The sequence below is a fragment of the Argiope bruennichi genome, chromosome 5 (assembly GCF_947563725.1).
Source record: "Argiope bruennichi chromosome 5, qqArgBrue1.1, whole genome shotgun sequence".
NCBI classification, from domain to species: Eukaryota; Metazoa; Arthropoda; class Arachnida; order Araneae; family Araneidae; genus Argiope; species Argiope bruennichi.
In genome coordinates, this window is record NC_079155.1 from 52,912,035 (window position 1) to 52,932,661 (window position 20,627).

General features: G+C 32.8%; 1 protein-coding gene across 3 annotated transcripts in view; it reads left to right on the forward strand.

Annotated features, from left to right (window-relative positions):
* The window catches only part of LOC129968742 (disks large 1 tumor suppressor protein-like), a 294,351-nt gene that overhangs the window by 36,142 nt on the left and 237,582 nt on the right, over positions 1-20,627 (forward strand). For all 3 annotated transcript variants that reach the window (XM_056082941.1, XM_056082944.1, XM_056082943.1), the window contains exon 3: positions 16,194-16,318. In XM_056082941.1, the coding sequence (XP_055938916.1) occupies positions 16,194-16,318 (125 nt within the window). The remainder of the gene's footprint in view (positions 1-16,193; positions 16,319-20,627) is intronic.

The following is a 20,627-nucleotide window of genomic DNA, read 5'->3' on the forward strand; positions in this document are numbered from 1 at the left end:
GTTTTTTCTCGCACCCACAGGATCGTCATGGTCTAATTCCAAGGGGTATAAACGTTGCACTGGACGCACAAGTTCCCCACTCGCTGTTTTTAGCTTCACTACTCGGATGCAGCCATCTTTCCCAGGAAACACTTCGATTACCAATCCCAAAGGCCAGTCTAGTCGCTTTTTGATATCACTTTCAATTATAACAATATCTCCCACTTGCACTTGTCTAGATTCCTTTCCTTTTGGCTTCTTCTGGATTAACAAGCTTAGATATTCTTTTCGAAATCTTTTCCTCAAGTCCTCTCGTAATTTTTGTTGATACTGATATCGTTTGGAGATATTTACTTTATCCAAAGTATCCAAATCGGGAACTCCTACCTTTGTAGTCTCTTGAATGAACATTGAGGGAGTCAGTGGAATTAAATCATTCGGATCTTCCGATAGATAATTCAGAGGTCTAGAATTGATGTTGGCTTCTACGTCACAAAGAATAGTGAACATTTCTTCGTAATGAAGCGATGCCTTTCCTAAAACTCTTCTTAAAAGCTTCTTCACCATCTTAATCATGCTCTCAAAAAATCCGCCCCACCAAGCAGCTATTGGGGGGTTAAATTTCCACTGAATTCTTAAGACGGAGGCGTCATTGACAATCTTGTCCCAATCAAGAGAACCCATCAAATTATTTGTTCCAGTAAAATTTGTTCCGTTATCGCTGTATATAGTCCTAGGTCGCCCTCGTCTTGCGACGAATCTTCTAAAACCTAGAAGGAATCCATTAGTTGAAAGACTCTGTATTAATTCCAAATGAATGGCCCTATATACAGCGCAAGTAAAAAGCAAGATCCAGGCCTTTTTCCCATCCTTTAAATGAAGCGGCCCTGCTAAATCCACTCCAGTGACTTCGAATATCAAGGCTTCCCGTACACGATCTTCCGGTAGTGGCGCAGGAATTGATTCAATTTTCTTGCTCGTATATCTTTTGCATCTTATACACCTTGAGAGCACTTTCTGGACAGTTTTTCGTCCCTGCAGAATCCAAAATTTTTGACGGATATCTGTTAGGACAACTTGAACTCCAGCATGGGAAGAGATCAAATGATGTTCGAAAATCAATCTCTCCACTAATGGGTGCTTACAAGGCAATACTAGAGGGTATCTAAAATTTTCTTCATCATCTCGTCTTGTAATTTTAGTTTTCAATCTAATTAGTCCATCAGAATCATTAAACACACAGAGTGATTTAAGTTTTGATCTTGCATCTTCGTTATTAAAGGTTTCTTGTTGCACGATTTGTATCACCTTTCTTTCGGCGGCATCTAGTTCTGCAACAGTTAAAAGATCTTTCATCTTGTTAATTGGATTTCGGCAATTTTGTACAAATCGTAGCATACATGCTATCATTCGCACAATTTTAGAATATCTTGAGAACTTATACAAATACCAGGATTTATTCAGATCTGTAGAGTTGACCAAAGTTACGACCCTCTTTTTCCTTTCCCGGAAAACCTCTTCAAAATTGTATTCAGAGTCTGTCGCTGGCCATTCTTCTTCTGGAAGTTTCAACCACTGTGGACCCTCCCACCATCTCGATTTCAAAAATCCTTGGATTGAACAACCACGGGAAGGGAGATCAGCAGAATTGCAAGTGCCTGGGAGATGCTTCCAAGCATCCTTTGAAGAAAGACTTCTTATTTCTTCTACTCTGTTATTCACGAACGTACCCCAATGATCTTCTTTTTGAATCCAATAAAGAGCAACAGAAGAATCTGTCCAATAAAAAGTAGGTACGTCTCTCAAAGACATAGAATTTTTAATATCTGAAGTTAACCTAGCTCCAATGCAGCATGCTAGTAATTCTAGACGAGGTATTGTAATAACCTTTAAAGGTGCTACTCTACTTTTTGCCTCTATAAAATATATTTTGACTTCCTCTCCCAAGGTATTTCTCAAAAATACGACAGTACTGTATGCAACTTTGCTGGCATAACAAAAGGTATGAAGACTTAGTCCTTCTGTGCAGCCATTGATCTTTACACACCTAGGGATCTTAACTTCAGACAGCAATTTCAAATCAACAATCAAAGTTTTGAATTTTTTCTGAATGTCATCTGGTAGAATTTCATCCCACCCTAAGTTTCTTTTCCAAATATTTTGCACTAAGAGTTTTAAACATATTGTCACAGGACATAAAAATCCAAGTGGATCAAATATCTTTTGAGACGTTAACAGAATATTTCTTTTACTGCAAACATCAAAATTAAATTCTGTATTTTGTAAATCACAGAAAAGGAAATCTTCATTTGTATTCCATAACAGTCCAAGTACTGAGGTTGGAACGGTTGGCTCGTCCCGACTTAGGTCCCTTGTATATTCCCAACCTCGAAGATCAAAACAAGCCTTGGAAAGCAACAGCTTTGCTTCTTGAATGAATCGGGTAAGATCATCTTCATTGCGCACGGATGTCACACAGTTATCTACATAAAAGGAATTCTTCAATATTTCGGAGGTTTCAGGAAAGCACTCTTTACTTTCCTCTAGATGATTCATCAAAACCGCTGCCAAGAGGAAAGGACTACAAGTGAGGCCAAAAACAAGACGGCGGTGACGAAGTATCTCAAATTTTCTTGTTTCGTAATCTTTCCACCAAAGAAATCGCAAAACATCTTGATCCTCTTTTGCAATTGAGATTTGAAGAAAGGCTTTTTTAATATCAGAAATTACCCCAATGTTATTTTGTCTGAATTTTCTTAAAATGGGTGGAATTTGCTCTATTAAATTTGGTCCCTTTTCCAGACAGTCATTTAAGGACGGAACTTTCTTAACTCGACAAGAAGCGTCAAACACTGGACGTACTTTGGTTGATGAGTTTTCCTTACAAACACCTCGGTGCGGCAAATAATAACTTGGATTTCCCTCCTCCATTTTGGGCACTTTCTCTATTATATTTTCCTCAAGCCATTCTTCAAAAACAGCCTCATATTCTGCATATTTCTTTTCATCTTTTAACTTTTGTGAAGTACGGATACAACGTTGTTCAGCTGTGGATCTATTGTCTTGTAGAATTTCTTTTGCTTCTATCCAAGGTAGCTTAACTATGTATCTGCCATTTTCATCTCTATCCACTGTTTTCATAAAATGATCCATTGCGTTTCTTTTCATTTCTTCTTTAGATTTAGTTTCAACTGGATCCATAATACCTAAAGTTTCTAATTTCCAAAGATCAGAGATAGAGCTATTTTGTATTAGCATTGAAGTCACCAGTTGAGCGGAAGTATTTTCCTCTTTTCCTCCAAAAACTTTACCCATGATCAGCCAGCCTAATTTTGTTTCATATGCTACTAATCCACATTTCAGAGCATATATATTTCCTGAGAATAACTGTCCGCAAAAGTCAGCTCCTATCAGCAATTCAATGTCCGGACAATCTTTGCCTTGATCAGAGAGTATTATATTCTTTTTCTTCAACTCCTTTTGCCAATTTCCTTTGTGGATCCGAGGTATTTTTCCGCATATAATTGGTTGATCGAGGACTTGCATATCGTAAGTGAATCCCGTATTCAAATTCTGAAGGGTTATTTCATATAGTCCATGATCTTGTTTTTCTAACGTAGATCCACCAAATACCGAATGTATGATATTTTTAACTTCAATGGGCCTCAGATTCATTTCTTTAATTGTTTTCTCTAATAAGTACGATCGCTGCGAACCACTGTCAATAAGAGCTCGTACTCTGCGTGTTTTTCCTTCTGCTTTAATATTAACTTGCAATGTTTGAAGGAGAACTTCTTCAGCAGCACACTGATTGGATAAATTGACATTTAGATTCTCTTCCACCTCAGGTGTTTTAACTTTTGGTTTGTTTGTTGGCAGATCTGGACACATCAAAGTCCAATGCCTCTTATTACAAAGCAGGCACTGTACATTTGACTTGCAAATTCTTGACCTATGGCCAGGCTTTAAACAAGTGAAGCAGCATTTTTTATTTTTCAAAATCTTTTGTTTCTTTTCAAAATCAAATTTTTTGGCATTGTAACATTCTTTGCTTTCGTGAGGGTTTTCACAAAAAACGCAGATGGTATTATGTTTTCTTTTTTCTGTACCTCCTGAAAACAAATCTGTAGCAGTAGCCACAGAATCAGAATTCCTCTCCTTACACAACTTAGGTGCAAATCCTGATTTCGCTAAGCGAATTCTTTCCTCACCTTCTATTTCTGTTTTCAGAAAGAGTAATAAGTTTTTCAGTTTTTCTGAATAAGCATTGCTTTCCGGGTCATGATTTGCTATTATAATTGGATTCCGCAGCCATACCCTGAAAATATCTTCAGGTATGCAGGATTCCACCAGGGGGAAAAGCATTGCTGAATACTTGTCTGATGTTAAACCAATTGATTCTAGAGCTCTTAAGTAAGTTTCTAATTTATCATAAATTTGCGATGTGCTTAATTTCCTTTTAGCTTCTGAAACATTTATTATAACTAATTTTAGTAGCTCACGAACGTAGTATTCAATAAGCAACTCATCCTTTCCGAAACGCGATTTTAAACTTTCTATTGCCTTGCAATAATTCGCATTTGTTGGAGGATAACTGTCTATAATTTCCCGAGCTCTAGTTCCTTCACTTACACATTGGATCAAATATTGAAATTTGTCTTCATTTTCTAATTTATCATCATCATGAATACGCTTAAATTGACTCCAGAAAGCCAGCCAATTCTTAATTTCACCGTTAAATTTAACGAGTTCTATTTTAGGTAACTTAAGTTTTCGTTTAATTCTAGGAGAAACAGAACCAACGCTTTCCTTTTCAGCGTAAGAAAGTTTAGTCAAATATATGTCCACATTTACTTTCGCATCAATGATTTTTGTGCTGTATTCTTCGATTTTCATATACTCATCTTCATACTTTTCGGTATCCGAATTTTCCAGAAGAAAACTACATATTTCATTATCTAATTTGGCCAAATCCGAATAAATTCGTTCCAAATTGCCGAAAAGTGATTTAATCTCTTTTTCCTGAGGTTCATCGACCCTTAATCTTTCAATTAAAACATTATACGTTTTCGTAAAGTTAGATCTAATAGGTGATCGCTTCTTAACGGACATCTCCATTTTTATTTCACTACTTAATTCTTATTGCAAATAAAAACAGACGTACCGTATTTTTAGCAATCACGTCCGGGTTCACCACAATGTTGAGACTCTACCTGAATTTCATTTCATTCAGTCGTTTCTCCGCTAATAAGATTCAAAGATGTGGGATCGTAATGTGAAATAATCCACTCGTTATTAATCTGACTCCATTTTATTATCTAACTAAATTACAATTCTATTTACATGCTATATTTATATTTAGTTGCCATATACAAAAACATACATTGGTTTCGCGCGCAGTTAATTCTGATTTTAGAGTTGTAAAAGCAAGTTATAACTCTAGTATGATTAAAGTTAAAATTAGTTTTTTAGCCAAAGGCGCTCGTAACAAATATCTTTATTCGCGAGTATGCGAGAAGGTTTTGGGACGACCACTCCCACTGTTTAAGTGTGAGTATTTCTGAATAAGGCAAATATAATTTAGATATTGCCATATACGTCAAACGTATTATTTCTTATTCAAAAATTGGAATGTCGTATTTCAGACTTTTTCCCAATCGTTTTTTTTAACTGTGTACAACTTGGGATATTAATCTCTGAAGCTCCGCATTAGTAGTTTATCGAAAAGAGAATTTTATTTTTGATCAATATTAAGTGAGCGTATGACACTGTTTGATTTAACTAATCACTAATCAATTGTTTATGAGCGGAAAATTTCAGACGAAAAAATATTGATGCAGATTTCTGAATTCGTTAAGCTTTAAGATGCGGTCCTAATTTTTTAGTTAAATTAAAGCTTTTTATAGTCTTAAAAATAATTTTCCAAAGCTAATATATTCACGTTTGAAGTTATTTTAGAAAATATGATTTCAAAATTATTTACTAAGACATGGAACCATTTTTATGTTATAAATTATAAACAAATTAACATAAATATCATTAATTTTTAAATAAAAAAGGATCAAAATTTGTAATTGAAGCTCACGCGTTAAATTAAAAAGAATAACAATAAAGATTTTTTTTTTTTTTGCTTTGAAATCATATATAAAACATATTTTTTTGGTAGAATTATACTTTATAATGTGGCGTTCAAAAGATACAAATGACTTTCTCGAGAAGAAGAAATACATCTCTTCTCCAGAATTTATATTTTATTTACATCGATTTTTGTTTAATAGTATTCCGACATCTCAATCTCAATTCCTTCATTTCTGTTTTTATGGTCTGTGGAGCTCTTAGGCTTTTATGTATCAAAAATAGTTCGGATACTACAAAATAGTTTACTGGAATAGAATAAATATTTATGAAATCTCCATAGGTTATGTTTATGCAAAAGGTTCTTAACTGGATAATACCCTTGGAAGAAGCAAACGCACAAAGAAATAACGAAGATGAAGACATTGCATCTGTTTCAGATGAAATTAATGAGGTATCTTATGATTTCGATCAAGTAAGCAATCCTAGTTTGGGAACCGTAACAAGCATTCTGGAGCCAGACAGGAACCCTGCTGATATATATTGCACTTCAGAGGCTGCTGAACTTGCCGAGAATTGCAATCACAGGAAGGATGAAGATTTGATAATTGTAGATAATGTGCCATCTGGTAAAAGTGGTTATTCAGATGCAAATCATTGCAACCTTCAACAGCCCATTCTAGAAGCGACTGTTTGTAGACAAAATGCATCGACCAACAATGTTATGACAGAATATGAAGACCCTAGAGATGCAGGTGGCGATTTTACGCATTACGCTGCTATCTCTGAATTACCATCCTTGCGCCAAAATGCTTCTCAAACGAAAGATCAATCTAATACTAGAAAGTTAAAGCCACGAAAGAGCATTTCCATTCAGACTGAACACAAAAAACGACAGGATAATAATACCAAATGCAATAATTCATTCAAACCATTACCAGTTACTTCAGCCCCTCTTGAAAAAGCTTTCATTAATTTAGACACTTACTTTTCCAAAGATGCGGTATTAGAAAACGAAGAATTCTCTATGGATCCGATATTATATGGGGAACTGCTTGTTCTGGGTTGCAACGGTAGCGCCCCTCTGCACCTCCAACGCCAAATGAAAAGCAAATTCCTTTTACGTAAACGGTATCACCCGAATGGCGTGAAAGAGGCTTTCAGTTTTGTGACTTCCCAGACGCAACCACTCAGCCGGCCTCTATGTGCGCATACTGTCTCCTTCAAAGTGTCCGGTTCTAGATCTGTCGTCGTTGAATATGTTCGAGACAAATCTACGGACATGTTTCAGATTGGGCGATATGAATCATCACCCGTAGACATCAGGGTGATGGATGTGAATCAGATTCGAAATGGTGTGTCCCGATTTGCTTGCCGAATAATTATTCAGAGACATGGTGACCATCAAGCTAGGGTTTACGCGGCTGCTTTTGATGCTTCAGGTAACATTTTTTTGGGAGAGGGTGCCGTTGTTTGTATAAAAGAAGGCAAGATGGATGGATTCACGACGAATGGCGTCCTCATTTTGCATCCCAATTCTCAATGGAGGGAAGTTTCTGTATGTGGAAACATTTATCCGCTTCGGTCCCCAAAAGTAGAACCTTCAAAAAGACCAAGAATTACCGAAGAATCTAATGTTCTGCAGGATGGCACATTGATAGACTTATGCGGGGTTACTCTTCTTTGGCGATCTAAAGAAGGTCTTTTGAATACACCTGATGAAGAAACTCTAAAGAAGGTTGAATGTGTGCTAAGGGATTTGGCTCTCGAATGTCACTTACTTCCCCATCTGACTTCCAGCAGTAGTTTAAAGGAACACACTTATATTTTCATGTCTTGCGGTCACCTAATGAGATTGCATATCTTGGCGAATAATATGGAAGGCTGGAGTTGTCCTGTATGCCGATGTGTAGGACCCATTGCCGAATTAAAAATAGGAAAAGAATCTGGCTTCTATCTCGATGGGAAATTTCCAACTTGTGCTTTTAGACCGTGCGGTCATGTAACTACACTGAAGACGGCCAAGTATTGGTCTGGCATAAAAGTACCAGAGCATAGAAATATTCAAGAAGCATATTGTCCTTTCTGTGCCACTAAACTTAATTCTATCACTAAATATGTTGAAATATCATATCCACAATAACGAATCAAGTTTATGCTTTTGTAAACAGAATTTTTCGCAAGGATTAATTATAGATTTTTTTGTAAGTTACGATTTAAGCACTTAATATAAGAAGCATGATGTAATTTCATTAAAGAAAATAAGAACGTTAAAGACTTGTATTTAAATATATTTTGGTTCATTTATTGTTGTTATTTTACTTCATAGCACATATTTATTTGAAGCTGTTTTAAATTTTCAATAATATGTTTCATTTTCGGTTGAATCCCATTTAAATGAAAATTAGCACTCAACATGCGTTGTGATAATTTGTCCGACACTTGTATATTAACTGCATACCATTGGCGAACTTTAGCTTTAATAGCACGCCAATGGCGAGCATAATTAAATTTCAACAATATCTAACATGATGTTGGCGATTAATTACTGTTTGTAATAAACGTGACATCTCTGGCAACCTTTTTTGGCAATTAATCGCTGGCATACGGATAATACACAAGTATTATCCCCCCATTTGTTTTATGAAATCTGACATATTGGGGTTGAGGGCCAACTGGCGTGAAAAGAAAGCGCCAAGCCAGTTTTGATGATTACAGGGATGGAACTGTTTTGAACATAACCATCTCCCGGGAGCTAAAGGAAGAGTCTCTAAAGAGATTGTTGAATTGTAGAGTTGACTTATGGCATAACTTGAATTTAATATACAATCAGGATTGAAACGGCCCCGAAAAAAATCGGGAAAATACAGGAATATTTAAAAATCGCCTATAAAACAGGGAACATGCAGGGAATTTTGAATTTTTCCTTTGAAAACCTGGAAAATATAAGGAATTTCAAATTCCTTTTTTTTTTCCCCTGCCTAAAAAATCCTTTGACACATTTAAAAATAAAAGATCGTCACCATAGACTTAAAAATAATTTTATTTTTGCTTAACCATTTCTCTTTTTTTTCGTCATAGATCAGTTGAGTTTCCAAAAATTGAGAAAAAATTTCGTTTTTGAAATAAGGACTGCATCTACTTGAATATTAGTGGAGCGTGGAGCAACTGAAACTAAACAAAGATACTTTTTAAGAAAGTGCGAATATTTGTAACGAATACGTCAAAAAAAAAAAAAAAAAATGAATGCATGTTCAAAAATTGTACTGTTTGAAAAGCTGCATCTTGTTTAAATCCACATTTATGGAAAATCAAAGTGAATGGTTTATTTATTTTTTTATTCCAAAACTGACATTTTCACTACATGTTTAGAACGTGTAAAGATCCGATTTGAAATTTCCATGAAAAAAACTAATAGGTGATTTCAAGGAATAACTTGATTCTTTTAAATTATTTCTATTTAATGTTTTGAGGTCTAACGAATTTTTTGATTTTTGGAAATTTGTAAAAATAATTCTTGTATTATCACGTAGCAATACGAGTGTGGAAAGTGGATTTCGTATTAACAAAGATATACTTGTTGAAAAGAGAGTTCTATAATTAGTCTAAGAATTTTGTATGATGCTATAAATTTTTGTGAAGGCGTCTTAAATGCCCAAATCTCAAGAGATTTGTAGGGTAGTATGCAAAAATAACGCATATGAGGTAATATAAAGCTTTAAAAAAAGGGGGGGGGGGACGCAAAAACAGCTTTGTGAATTAAATTGATGAAAGTGATGACTGAAAAATTTTCAGAAGTTGCAGAAATTGATGCTCAAATATAAAAATTGGCAAGAAAAGTGCTTTTTATTAAATAAAATGGTTTATATCGTAACAGTAGAAATGTTACTTTGTATTTTATTTCATCCGAGTCCTTAATATTGCGTAATTTTAAATTACAGAGTATGAGGTAAATGATCAATATCTTTTTTCCTTTAATATGTGAATTTGTCTTGTAAAATTTAGACAATAATAATAATATATATATATTTTTTTCTGTATGTAAATATAAACATTCATTTAATATACTATTAATGTTTTTTGCGTATTTCACTTTACTTTTTTCAGTGATAAAAACAAGGGGGTAATAAAGCATTGTAATAAGGGTAATATTACTCTACTGTAACTAGCACATGAGTGCTATTCGCGCTTCCTCTTATACTGCGTATACATGTAGGGAAAACATAAGGATTTTTTTTTCTTTCTAGATTTGAGTGTCACTCCTGACAACGGTTGACCATATCAATCTTGTCGAAATTGGAGAGCTCAGTTGTGGCAGGGGGTCGACCGCAAAATATGTTTGTTTTATGATTTGAATGAATTCAATTGATAATAAATGATATTAAGTGATTCTGATAGTTAAAACTCCCATAAGTGAAAATGCAGAACATATTGGAAAAGTTTTATATATAAAAAAAATTAAAAAGTGAAAAAACTTATTCTGAACAATTTGTAATGTTCTTATTACAGATAAATGGCCATGAACGTAACTCATTCACTTCGTTCATAGATTATTTGAACAGACGCCTGCTCGCAGTGATTGACCTGGAGGAAATGCCAGTTTTCGTGGAATAGTACTCAATGTATTTCTTGCTTCTAGGACAATTTTTTTTCTTTGTTTTCTTTAAATGAGCGGGAAAGGGATATATACGCTAGTTAGGTGCCTTTAACGGTTACTTAAAAAACTCAGCGAGAAAGCTGTTTTCATTGGCTTAAAAGTGTTTTTTTTTAATTATTTATTTATTTATTTGCAGTTGTGACATTTTATCGTCATCTCACCATGAGTTGGTTCTGATTTTTCCTATTTTCCTAATGATAATTTTCTTTTAATGATCATTACTCTTAAGTATTTGCCGAAATTCGCATCTGTATTTATGTAGGTTTTTTTTTAATGATCGGTGGTTATGTCTAGGAGGTTTTAATGAAACGTATAACCTGAAGAAGTAAAAACACTCTATTGAAGGTTTCAAAAATTGCGATTATTTACAAATGATTACTTACAGATAAAGGAGATAAAATTAACATTAAAAAAAGTCGAAGAAGTATTAAAGTGTTTGCTCAAAAAGCTTAATGAGCTTGATTAAATGAGCAATCACATCCTGGTCCTTCCTCTCTGATTGAGAACAAGTCTCGAAACGTCCTTACGAAACAACGGCCAAGCATCAAGTAATTCGTCTCGATACTTTTCTGCGCATCGAAATGCACGGGCTTGCGCAGTTGACGATTTTAGTGATTGCTGATTTGTTTTGCTCTCCTGAGTGAGATATAACACATTAGCAAGTACAAATTAAAAAAAAAAAAATCTACTGAATTCTACTTTTGGAATTTATGTTTGAATATATATTCAAATTTTATTAAGATTATTTACTTAATTGACCGTTGTTTTATAATAATGAATCAGCTACCATTTTATGGATTTCAAAAGAATAATTCCTTGCTAAATAAATAATTTCGAATTTAAATTTATCCAAACTGGTAAAATGATTGTAAAATTCATAAAATTTTATTCTTTAAATAATTAGAGGGCGACATTCTCCTTCCGTCATTCTCACATGCTTTCACATTATATTATATAATCGTGAAATAATTACCATTTTATGTATTTCAAAGAAATGATTCCTTGCTGCTTAATTGCTTCCAATTTAAATTTACTCAAATTGGTAAAATGATTGCAAAATTCCTAAAATTTTATTAATGTAATAAAATTAATAAAAGAGGTAGTCTCCCTTCCACTTTCACATATGCCTTCACATTATTTTTCTCACAATCTTTGGTCTTTAGTTTTGTAATATGGCGAAGAGAATCGAATATTTAATTGGGGGCCTTCTCTCTTTCATCGAATGAAACCAGATGTTAAAAGCAAATGTTGAATTGAAGACCACGTATTAATTTTATCTTTTTTATTTATTACATTTTTGAATTATCGCGTTCAGATGTTTATGAATAAATAGATCGCACAAACAGATTTGATTTCAATTTAAAAATAAATTTGAAGAGATTGGGTAAGAGAAAAAAGACAGCTTTTTTCTTTGAAATTTCATGCAAATCTTTCAATTTCTAGTGGTAAAACCCTGTCAGTTTGTATCCATCCAGCTCATTGCATTCAATCATCCATCCATTTCTTGAGTTATCATCGTCAGTCATTTTGTGGATATGAAGTAGCTACATCTCAAAGAAATCACTCCTTGTTGCGTAAAGACTTTTAGTTTAAATTTACGCAAACTCATGAAAGCATTGGGTTGCTCGTGTAACTTATCCACAAAGCCAACTAATAGATAATATAAAAAAATAAATGTGAATAAAGCAATGATGGTGATAAAAAAAATAAATGTGAATAAAGCAATGATGGTGATAAAAAAAATAAATGTGAATAAAGCAATGATGGTGATAAAAAAAATAAATGTGAATAAAGCAATGATGGTGATAAAAAAATAAACGTGAATAAAGCAATGATGGTGATAAAAAAATAAACGTGAATAAAGCAATGATGGTGATAAAAAAAATAAATGTGAATAAAGCAATGATGGTGATAAAAAAAATAAACGTGAATAAAGCAATGATGGTGATAAAAAAAATAAATGTGAATAAAGCAATGATGGTGATAAAAAAATAAACGTGAATAAAGCAATGATGGTGATAAAAAATAAAGCAACTAATGGTAATAAAAAAAAAATTTAGTCCAACTCTTGATCAGATCTAAAAATCTAATGTAAAAATCTGAAAACCAATTTCGTCCCCCCCTATTCCATCTTTGAATCATCATATTCTCAGTTATTCAGTAATAATTCCAAAAATAACATTTAATTTTTCGAATTCTTTGAGAAATTAAAATGCTGTGATTCATCATCGCTGAATAATATGCCAAGAACAACTTTTGTACCGAAATCGGCACGATTTTTAAATGACTCAATAAATTCTCTTTCCCTACTTTGTATACAAGGAAATAAAAAGTCAGCTTCTGTTTACATCATTTTATCAGTTGAGTAGTTTATTTGTAGTAATGAGGTTAAGAAGAGGAACCAATCGGATAGTTTATTTGCGATAATGAGGTTAAAAAGAGCAATCTTTCGTGTCATGCCTAAATAAAATTGAGCAAGACGAGAAAAGGGCGCGGCCTTTTCTGGTCAATTCTGTTGGTATGCGTGGTTTATTCGTGAGTCACGTCGCTTAAAAAAGTTAAATAATTCCAGTACCCTTCTTGTCTTGCGCAGGTGTGTTGGGAAACTATACCTAGGCACGAATTTGCTGTAAAACATTTTTTTGAAAGTGGATGCATTGATTCGTGAAATGATCATTAAACGTTACTGTTTAAAATTATGCAAGTAGGAGGAGAACGTGACGATAAGTTTTTTATTAATTTCATTTATTCTTGTCTCCGACTTGACGTTTTATGCATGTATCATGATTGATTGTACATTGAAAAACTTATGCGAGTGTTGTAAATGCAGAGGATAGAGAAGAAAACAGGATGGTAATTCCAGCGGGAGACAGTAACTAGGAGATAAATGTATATTGTCGATGCAATATTTGTTTCCAATTTGGCAATGGTATGACTGGCATATCAAATTTAAAATCAACATAGGCTTATTAAAAACGTTTCGCTTTGAAATGATGCAAGTGCGTTGTTGCTAAATTGCGCGGTAACCAAGTTTTTTTGATTTTTCTATGAAGGTAATGAAAGTTTGTGGAACGTGAAGGATAGCGGGGGAGGGTGCTTCTATTTACCCCAGAAACATCGGTTCAGTTCCGTAATTACATTGTTAAAATATTTTTTAATCTGAGTCTTGACGTCACTTCCATTCTGCCTTTTTTCGTGGTTAAAATGATATGTTCATTTTGATTACTTCTTAAAATGTCCTAAGATACTATTAACTATTGGTGCAGGATAACCAGATCTGGTCTGGCCAGATCTTGAACCAAATTCTTTTAACTATTAATGTCCGTATTTTGGAACTTATGGATAGCATGCAGATGGAAGAGGAATATAGCTGCAATTTAAAAGGATTGAACATGAAAAAGTAATGGTTACCGTTATACAGTTAGTGGTTTATTTTATTCAGTTTGGTTATATTTAAAGCAGCATGAGGGATATTTATTTAAATATCATAATTCTTAATTTTGAATCGTGATCAGATGACCATGACTCCTGACATCATGTCTTTTTTACGAATGCCTGCACCATCCAGCGGGGCAAGTTTCGCTCTCGATTCTTTTATGGCGAAAGTTGGATTGGTTTTCTAATGGAATGAAATTGGTTCCCTAATTCGAACTGTCGCAGCCTTAAGTCAATCTAGTCGTCCCATCAACTCTATACCATCTAGCCATCATCTATATCAACTAGTCATTGCCATCTATAATAATATATAGGGGAATGAAAATATGAGTGTAAAAACCAGGAAGTCCGAAAAATGCCGGAAAAATAAAGAATTATTTTAATATCGAATATTTTCAATTAGTTTTCAAATGAAATCCTATCATTCGAAATGTGTACCTCATATCCAAACGGAATGATTAAAATGTCGCCTGATTTGCAGTTAAGATACTGATCTTAGATTTTACAAACTCAGATTTTACTGATCTTCAGAATGTAGAGTATCATTTTGCCACATACTTAAGTAAGAAGCTATAAACGTAGACTCACCGTTCTCATTAATCTGTATTCAGAAATAGCGAGTTATAAGCATTTCATTGTTAACATTCTTTTAACGTTGCGAAAAACATATTTTTAGTCGTGTCTTTGAACTCTGACTAGATATACCGCAAGTTTTTCTGTGATGCAGTTAGAGGGTTCGTATATTATTTCGACTGCGTTGATGTTTCTTTGCAATCAAAATGATATACGAATTGTTTTGCTTTTGCTTGTTTTGCATTGTTTTTGCTTTTGCAATGACGTGGCTCATTTTTCGGAAAGAAAGGACATTCCATTTTCGTGAATTCGTTTTCGACTCGTTTCGTACTGTAATATCAATATGCTTTCTATTTATTATGCGTAGCATAAGCAAAATCTTTTCATCAAAATCTATTTGAAATATATTTATCCCATACTAGAGGGAAATCTGGTGACATCGTTTCATTACTTTTCTAGAATTTCTGCAACATTATTTGCTTTGAGTTCATCTTTTAAACACCTTTTTAAAAAATTTCATTGCATTTTATTCATGATGCAGTGTTATTGCGGATAATTCAAAGCTGACTGGTCTATAATGAAAATTATATTTATGCAGAATTTCAAATTAACAACAGAAGTAAAAAAAAAAAAAAAATAGTGTGATTGAAGAAAACGATAGGAAAGATTTTTTATTAAACAGTTTTAATAAATGAATGTCGAAAGCCATAAGTAATTTCAATAAATAAAATGAAGATAATTAAAGCTTAGTGTTTTATTTAAAAAGATTCAGCAATTTAAATAAGCAAACAATATGCAATATTTTGAGTTGAACAATTTGTACTAAAAATAAGGGAAAAAGTATAAAAGTTGGCGTTTTACAAGCCAGATCATTTGTCTAAAATTACAAAACCGAACAGCATTTGCAGTTCTTCGAAGTGTACTTAATAACAGCACTTGCAGTAAGCAGCAACACACGCTATTAAACACGATCGCAAAAGTATGAAATGCTCAGAGAGAGTTTGCTGGAGATGAGCATTCCAAAGAAAGACTTTGCTCAATAACTTGCTTGAGCTCAACTCTACCGACTGATTCTCGTTTCTGCTCCGTTTTTCATAGCTCTCTTGACAGAGCATCAAATGTTCTAGAACTAACAGTGGAACTCTAGTTCTAATGATGCTGTCACTATATTTCACAAACATTGAAGATCCTTCATTTTTGTCACCAAATTCGACTCCAAGGCTGGAGGTTATTGACCAGGCAACTATTCAACATCCAACAGAGCTGTCTGTAAACTATTTTGCTTAAGATGAAACTTATTGCGCAATGAAGCATATTATAAATTCATAAAGATATATGAATAAATTTTAAACAGATTAAATTAGGTAGATTTTTTGGATGCAGAATTTTATATGTTGTTTTTGCTAGTAATGAAATATGTGATATTGTGAGTTATCATATGTAATATTTTGATATCTTATGGTAATTTTTTCAGACATTCAAGAGTTTTACGAAATCACTTTATTGGACGACACAAAAAGCATCCAACAGAAGACAGCAGAAACGCTCCAAATAGCTAGCAAATGGGAAAACAGTCCACCCCTCACCCAAAACAATGAAGTGAGTAATGCATCATTTTTTTTCTTCTTGTTACGAATTTTCAAATGGTGTATTGTGAGCATTGCAATACACTGAATGAGTTCACAATCTTTGGATTAAAAAAAATTGCACAGAAACAATCATAACTAGACATTATATTATAAATACCGAAATCGAATTTGAAATAAATCTAACCCTTCTGTAGTTCGGGGAATTATAAAATTGTATTTGCCTGTAAAGTAATTTATGAATTCCCCTTGCTTTTAATGCTTATTTACTTTACTGAAAAAAAAATGAAAGGTGGTTTTTATGTGTCAACTTCACATAGCTGTTTCAGCCTTACGGCGAAAGGAGATGAAGTGAAGAGAGAGAGAGTTGTGCGATAGTGTGTGGCTATAAAATAATAATAGCGGTAAGTGTGTTGGTAGGAACTCCGTTGGGATCTTCTAGAAATGAGCTTAAATTTATATCGGAATTTAATTATATACATGTAAATAGTTATCGATTTTTTAATCCATAAGATATAATAAACTGGTATTCCAAGAAAAGTGTCATCATTTGTGTCAGGGCAGGCGACACCCGCTCTCCTTCCGGTATCACCCACAAACTCCCGCGCAACTGTTCCTCTCTTTCATCTCTTCACTTCCTTTCAGTCGTGGGATTGGAACAGCTACGTGGAGGTTATAGGCATTACACTATGTATAAAGATTAATATTCGCATGTCTTTTATACAACTCTACTAGAGACTAGAGGAAAATCATTGTCAATTTTCCAAAAATAAAACTAAAATTAAGAGTTTTTTTTTTTCTTTTTTTCCCCATTTCATTTCCTTTGTATATTTTCTGAAAATGTCGCCCTTTTTTATTGTAACAAAATTTTAAAATTAATAATTTTTACAATTTGTATCAAATTGAGAAATCTATTAAATTTTATGTTTTTTGTAGCGATTCAACTGCGAAAATTTGTCCTCCTTATTTATTATCTATGTCTCATGATGAAATTTAAATCTTATGATGAAATTTAAAGCTTCAATAATAACTCAAGAGATAATATACGACTTTTTTCGCATTTTGACCTATTGTTTTGCATAATTTTTCTTTGCTGTATTATTTTGTGAATATTTTTGGCAGTATAAATATTTCTAAAAATTTCAAAAAAAAAAAAAAAAAAAAAAAAAAAAATCTTTTTTTTTGACAATTAAAATAATTTTTTTATTTATTTATCTGCAGTTCATGGATGCATTTTGGAACATTGTCTCTCACCTTTGATCGATTGATTTACAAAAGTTATTACAATCTACAATTTGGTTAGAAAAGTCACATTCCAAATTTCATGTGTGTAGTGATTTATTGAAAGTTGAAGTCATTTTAATACATACTGATATTTATAATCCGTTTGTAGATTTGCTTCACTTTATTACTGATTTATAAATATAACTAGCCGCCTTTGGCGACCAGCCGGTTCACCACTCTTAATGTTATGTTAAAATTTTAATAATTAAATATCTTATGCAATTCCTACTTTAATATTTCTTCATCAAAATATTTTAAAACTTCAAATTTTGATAGTCATATAATTCACTCATAATATTATAAAGACCTTTAGTCATAACGTAATATGTATCTCTCTAATTTTCTGTTAGCTCCTTTAGAATTTATACTTTAAATTAAAGTGGAAAGGATTAATCTGCAATTAATCTAATAATATTTTTTACTGAAACAAAGTATTTTTTTGTAATATGATTACTGAAAACAGAGTCACTGAGCGTTTAAACTTTATGGGCACTAAAGAATATCTTTCTTAATATATGTAATATTTCAAGAATTTGTCAACAAAATTTTCTCAGATTCAGACCATGACCAGATTTATTAATTAACAGTGTTTAATTTTAAATACATCAAACACTCAGAAAATAAAGCGAACCGTTTAAAATAATCGGTTTAAAAAAGGTTTAAAAAAAACTACTTAAAAGGCGATATACTTAAAAGTATAAGCATATACAAAAAATATATAACTAATATAAATACAATTTAATTACAAAAGCATTCAACTAAAATAAAAATAATTTAAATCAACTCCCCATCCGTTGATAATATTTGTCAACAATCAGAACACAATGAGCATGCGTGAATTTTCAACGCAACTTACGGTAACGCAAATGCGTGAATTTTTCTATGCAGTTGGGGTAATGCTATGCAGATTAGACATTTTTAATTTCCTTTATTCTGTTTTATTTTAATTCAAAAGTACTTCAGAATGAATCTGAAAGATCGATTAATTAACAATGTTTCATTTTAAATGCATCAAACATTAAGAAAATAAACAGAATCGTTTGAAATAATCGGCCGAAAAATGTTTACCCTAGCCTCATTACTGTTGGGGAAAAAAAATTGAAGCCCTACTCATTTGGCGGTGGGGAAAAAATGAAATGATTTTTTGGCGGGAAAGTTAGTTTTTAATTAATAATTAAAATTCTAATTAAAAATTATAAAAAAAGAGACCCCAGGTGCACATTCCCGACCTCCAAGATATACATGTACCAAATTTGGTAGCTGTAGATCAGATGGTCTTTTCTGTAGAGCGCCAACACACACACACACACACACACACACACACACACACACACACTGAGCTTCATATAAGTATAGATGTCAAAACTACATACTAAATTTCTACTTCTTTTCTGTGTTTATTACTGTTCCTGTGCATAGGAGTAACAGTTATGTTTTTCGAATTCTTGCCATCGAGGAACTGCGCAGTATCGACAGATTGACATAATTTCGAAAACTTTGTTTCGAATTCAAAGAAATCTGAAACAGGAAGATGCATCAAAATCACGAAGTCGATGTGATTTAACGACGTGATTTTGATGATTAAAATGACTTCTTTTTTTATACTTCTTGTAAGATTAACAAAAAAAAAAAAAAAAAAAAAAAAGACATTCAGCTATTTTTAATTACTGATTGAATTTATAAACTACTTAAATTATTAACCAAGAAAAGTTGCGATCTAACCATTTTATTTTTTAAAAATTCACTCACTGCTGATCAGTTCTTTAATGGAAATTTCTGGTATTTTGAATTAAGGAATGGGATAATCTTGCTTTTGAGGCATGAGTGGAAAGTATGAATCAGTCACTTTAAATACGTCGTTGGAAATTTTACTGCTTTAAGCTGACTGTTAAAAGAAGACAGTATACCCAGATGCAATCAAAATACATATTCTAATTAACCTAATTAGCATCATAATTATTTTTATTTCAATTTATTTCCGACAAAATCGCTTATTAAGAGCTACAGATCTCATTAAAAGTGCGCAGTTTTTTGGAGAAAAGGAGGACTTTGGTGCTGATTAACGGGCTTAGTTAACAGCTTGATTTTTTTAAAATCGATTCTCAAGCTTGGCGTTTTAATTTAACCCTCTCCCTTCCTCTTACTTTGTAGTTTTTATGGAGATACTTAGTTTCTTTAGCTTCTCTTATCTTTTGCTCTTTTCACGGCTTCGTTATCTGCAGACTGTTTACGAAAAAAAACCTGATTACAACTTTATTTCGCTTTTTGTAAAAGGATGAGTAGGGTTAAATTGGTAATAATGAAAAAAAAAAAAAAATAATAACTAAAAACAGAAACTTTTTTTTATTTTATTTTCTCTCTGTTATCGGCATCTGAAAAAGTTTTGTTTTTCATTCCTTCTCTTTGCATGCTTGCAACCATCCGGAAGTGGCGTCGGTGTAAACATTCTTTGCAGTTCATTGTGTCTGCTATCTCGTTCTCGTGCGTGAAAAGCTCCACATGTTTTTCTCGCTTCAAAAATTCTTCTCATTCATTTTTTTCTTTTCTTATCTGGCGAGGAGAGTAATTTCTTATTTGTAGAGCGTGGTTATTAATTTCCTACTATGTAACAAGCGAAAAAAAAAAAAAGCGGATAACATTACATGGGCGTGATTAAAGCAAAACTGAATTCGCTGGGTTTTTTGTAGGGGAAATTTATTGTTTCAAAAGCAGCAGTTTTCTGCAAGCAAAGCAAGAAATTTGTTAAATTGAATGTGTGTTTTCGATGCGTTGTTTTTTGTTGTTTCTGGCGACTTTATTTTAATTTGAAGCAAAATATTTGTATGAATGTAAAGGATGTCCCAAAATTAATGCAAGATTTGAATTTACAGCCATTCGTGCAGTAAAGTATTGGCAACTCTATTAAAAGAAACCATTTGACAGCTGATTGTTTACGTGTTTTTATTGTTGAACAATATTTCATATTCACAAAGAGACATAATTCCAAAAATATATTTTTCGGATGCGAGAACTCTAAGTGGAGAGTTTTTCAGAATCTC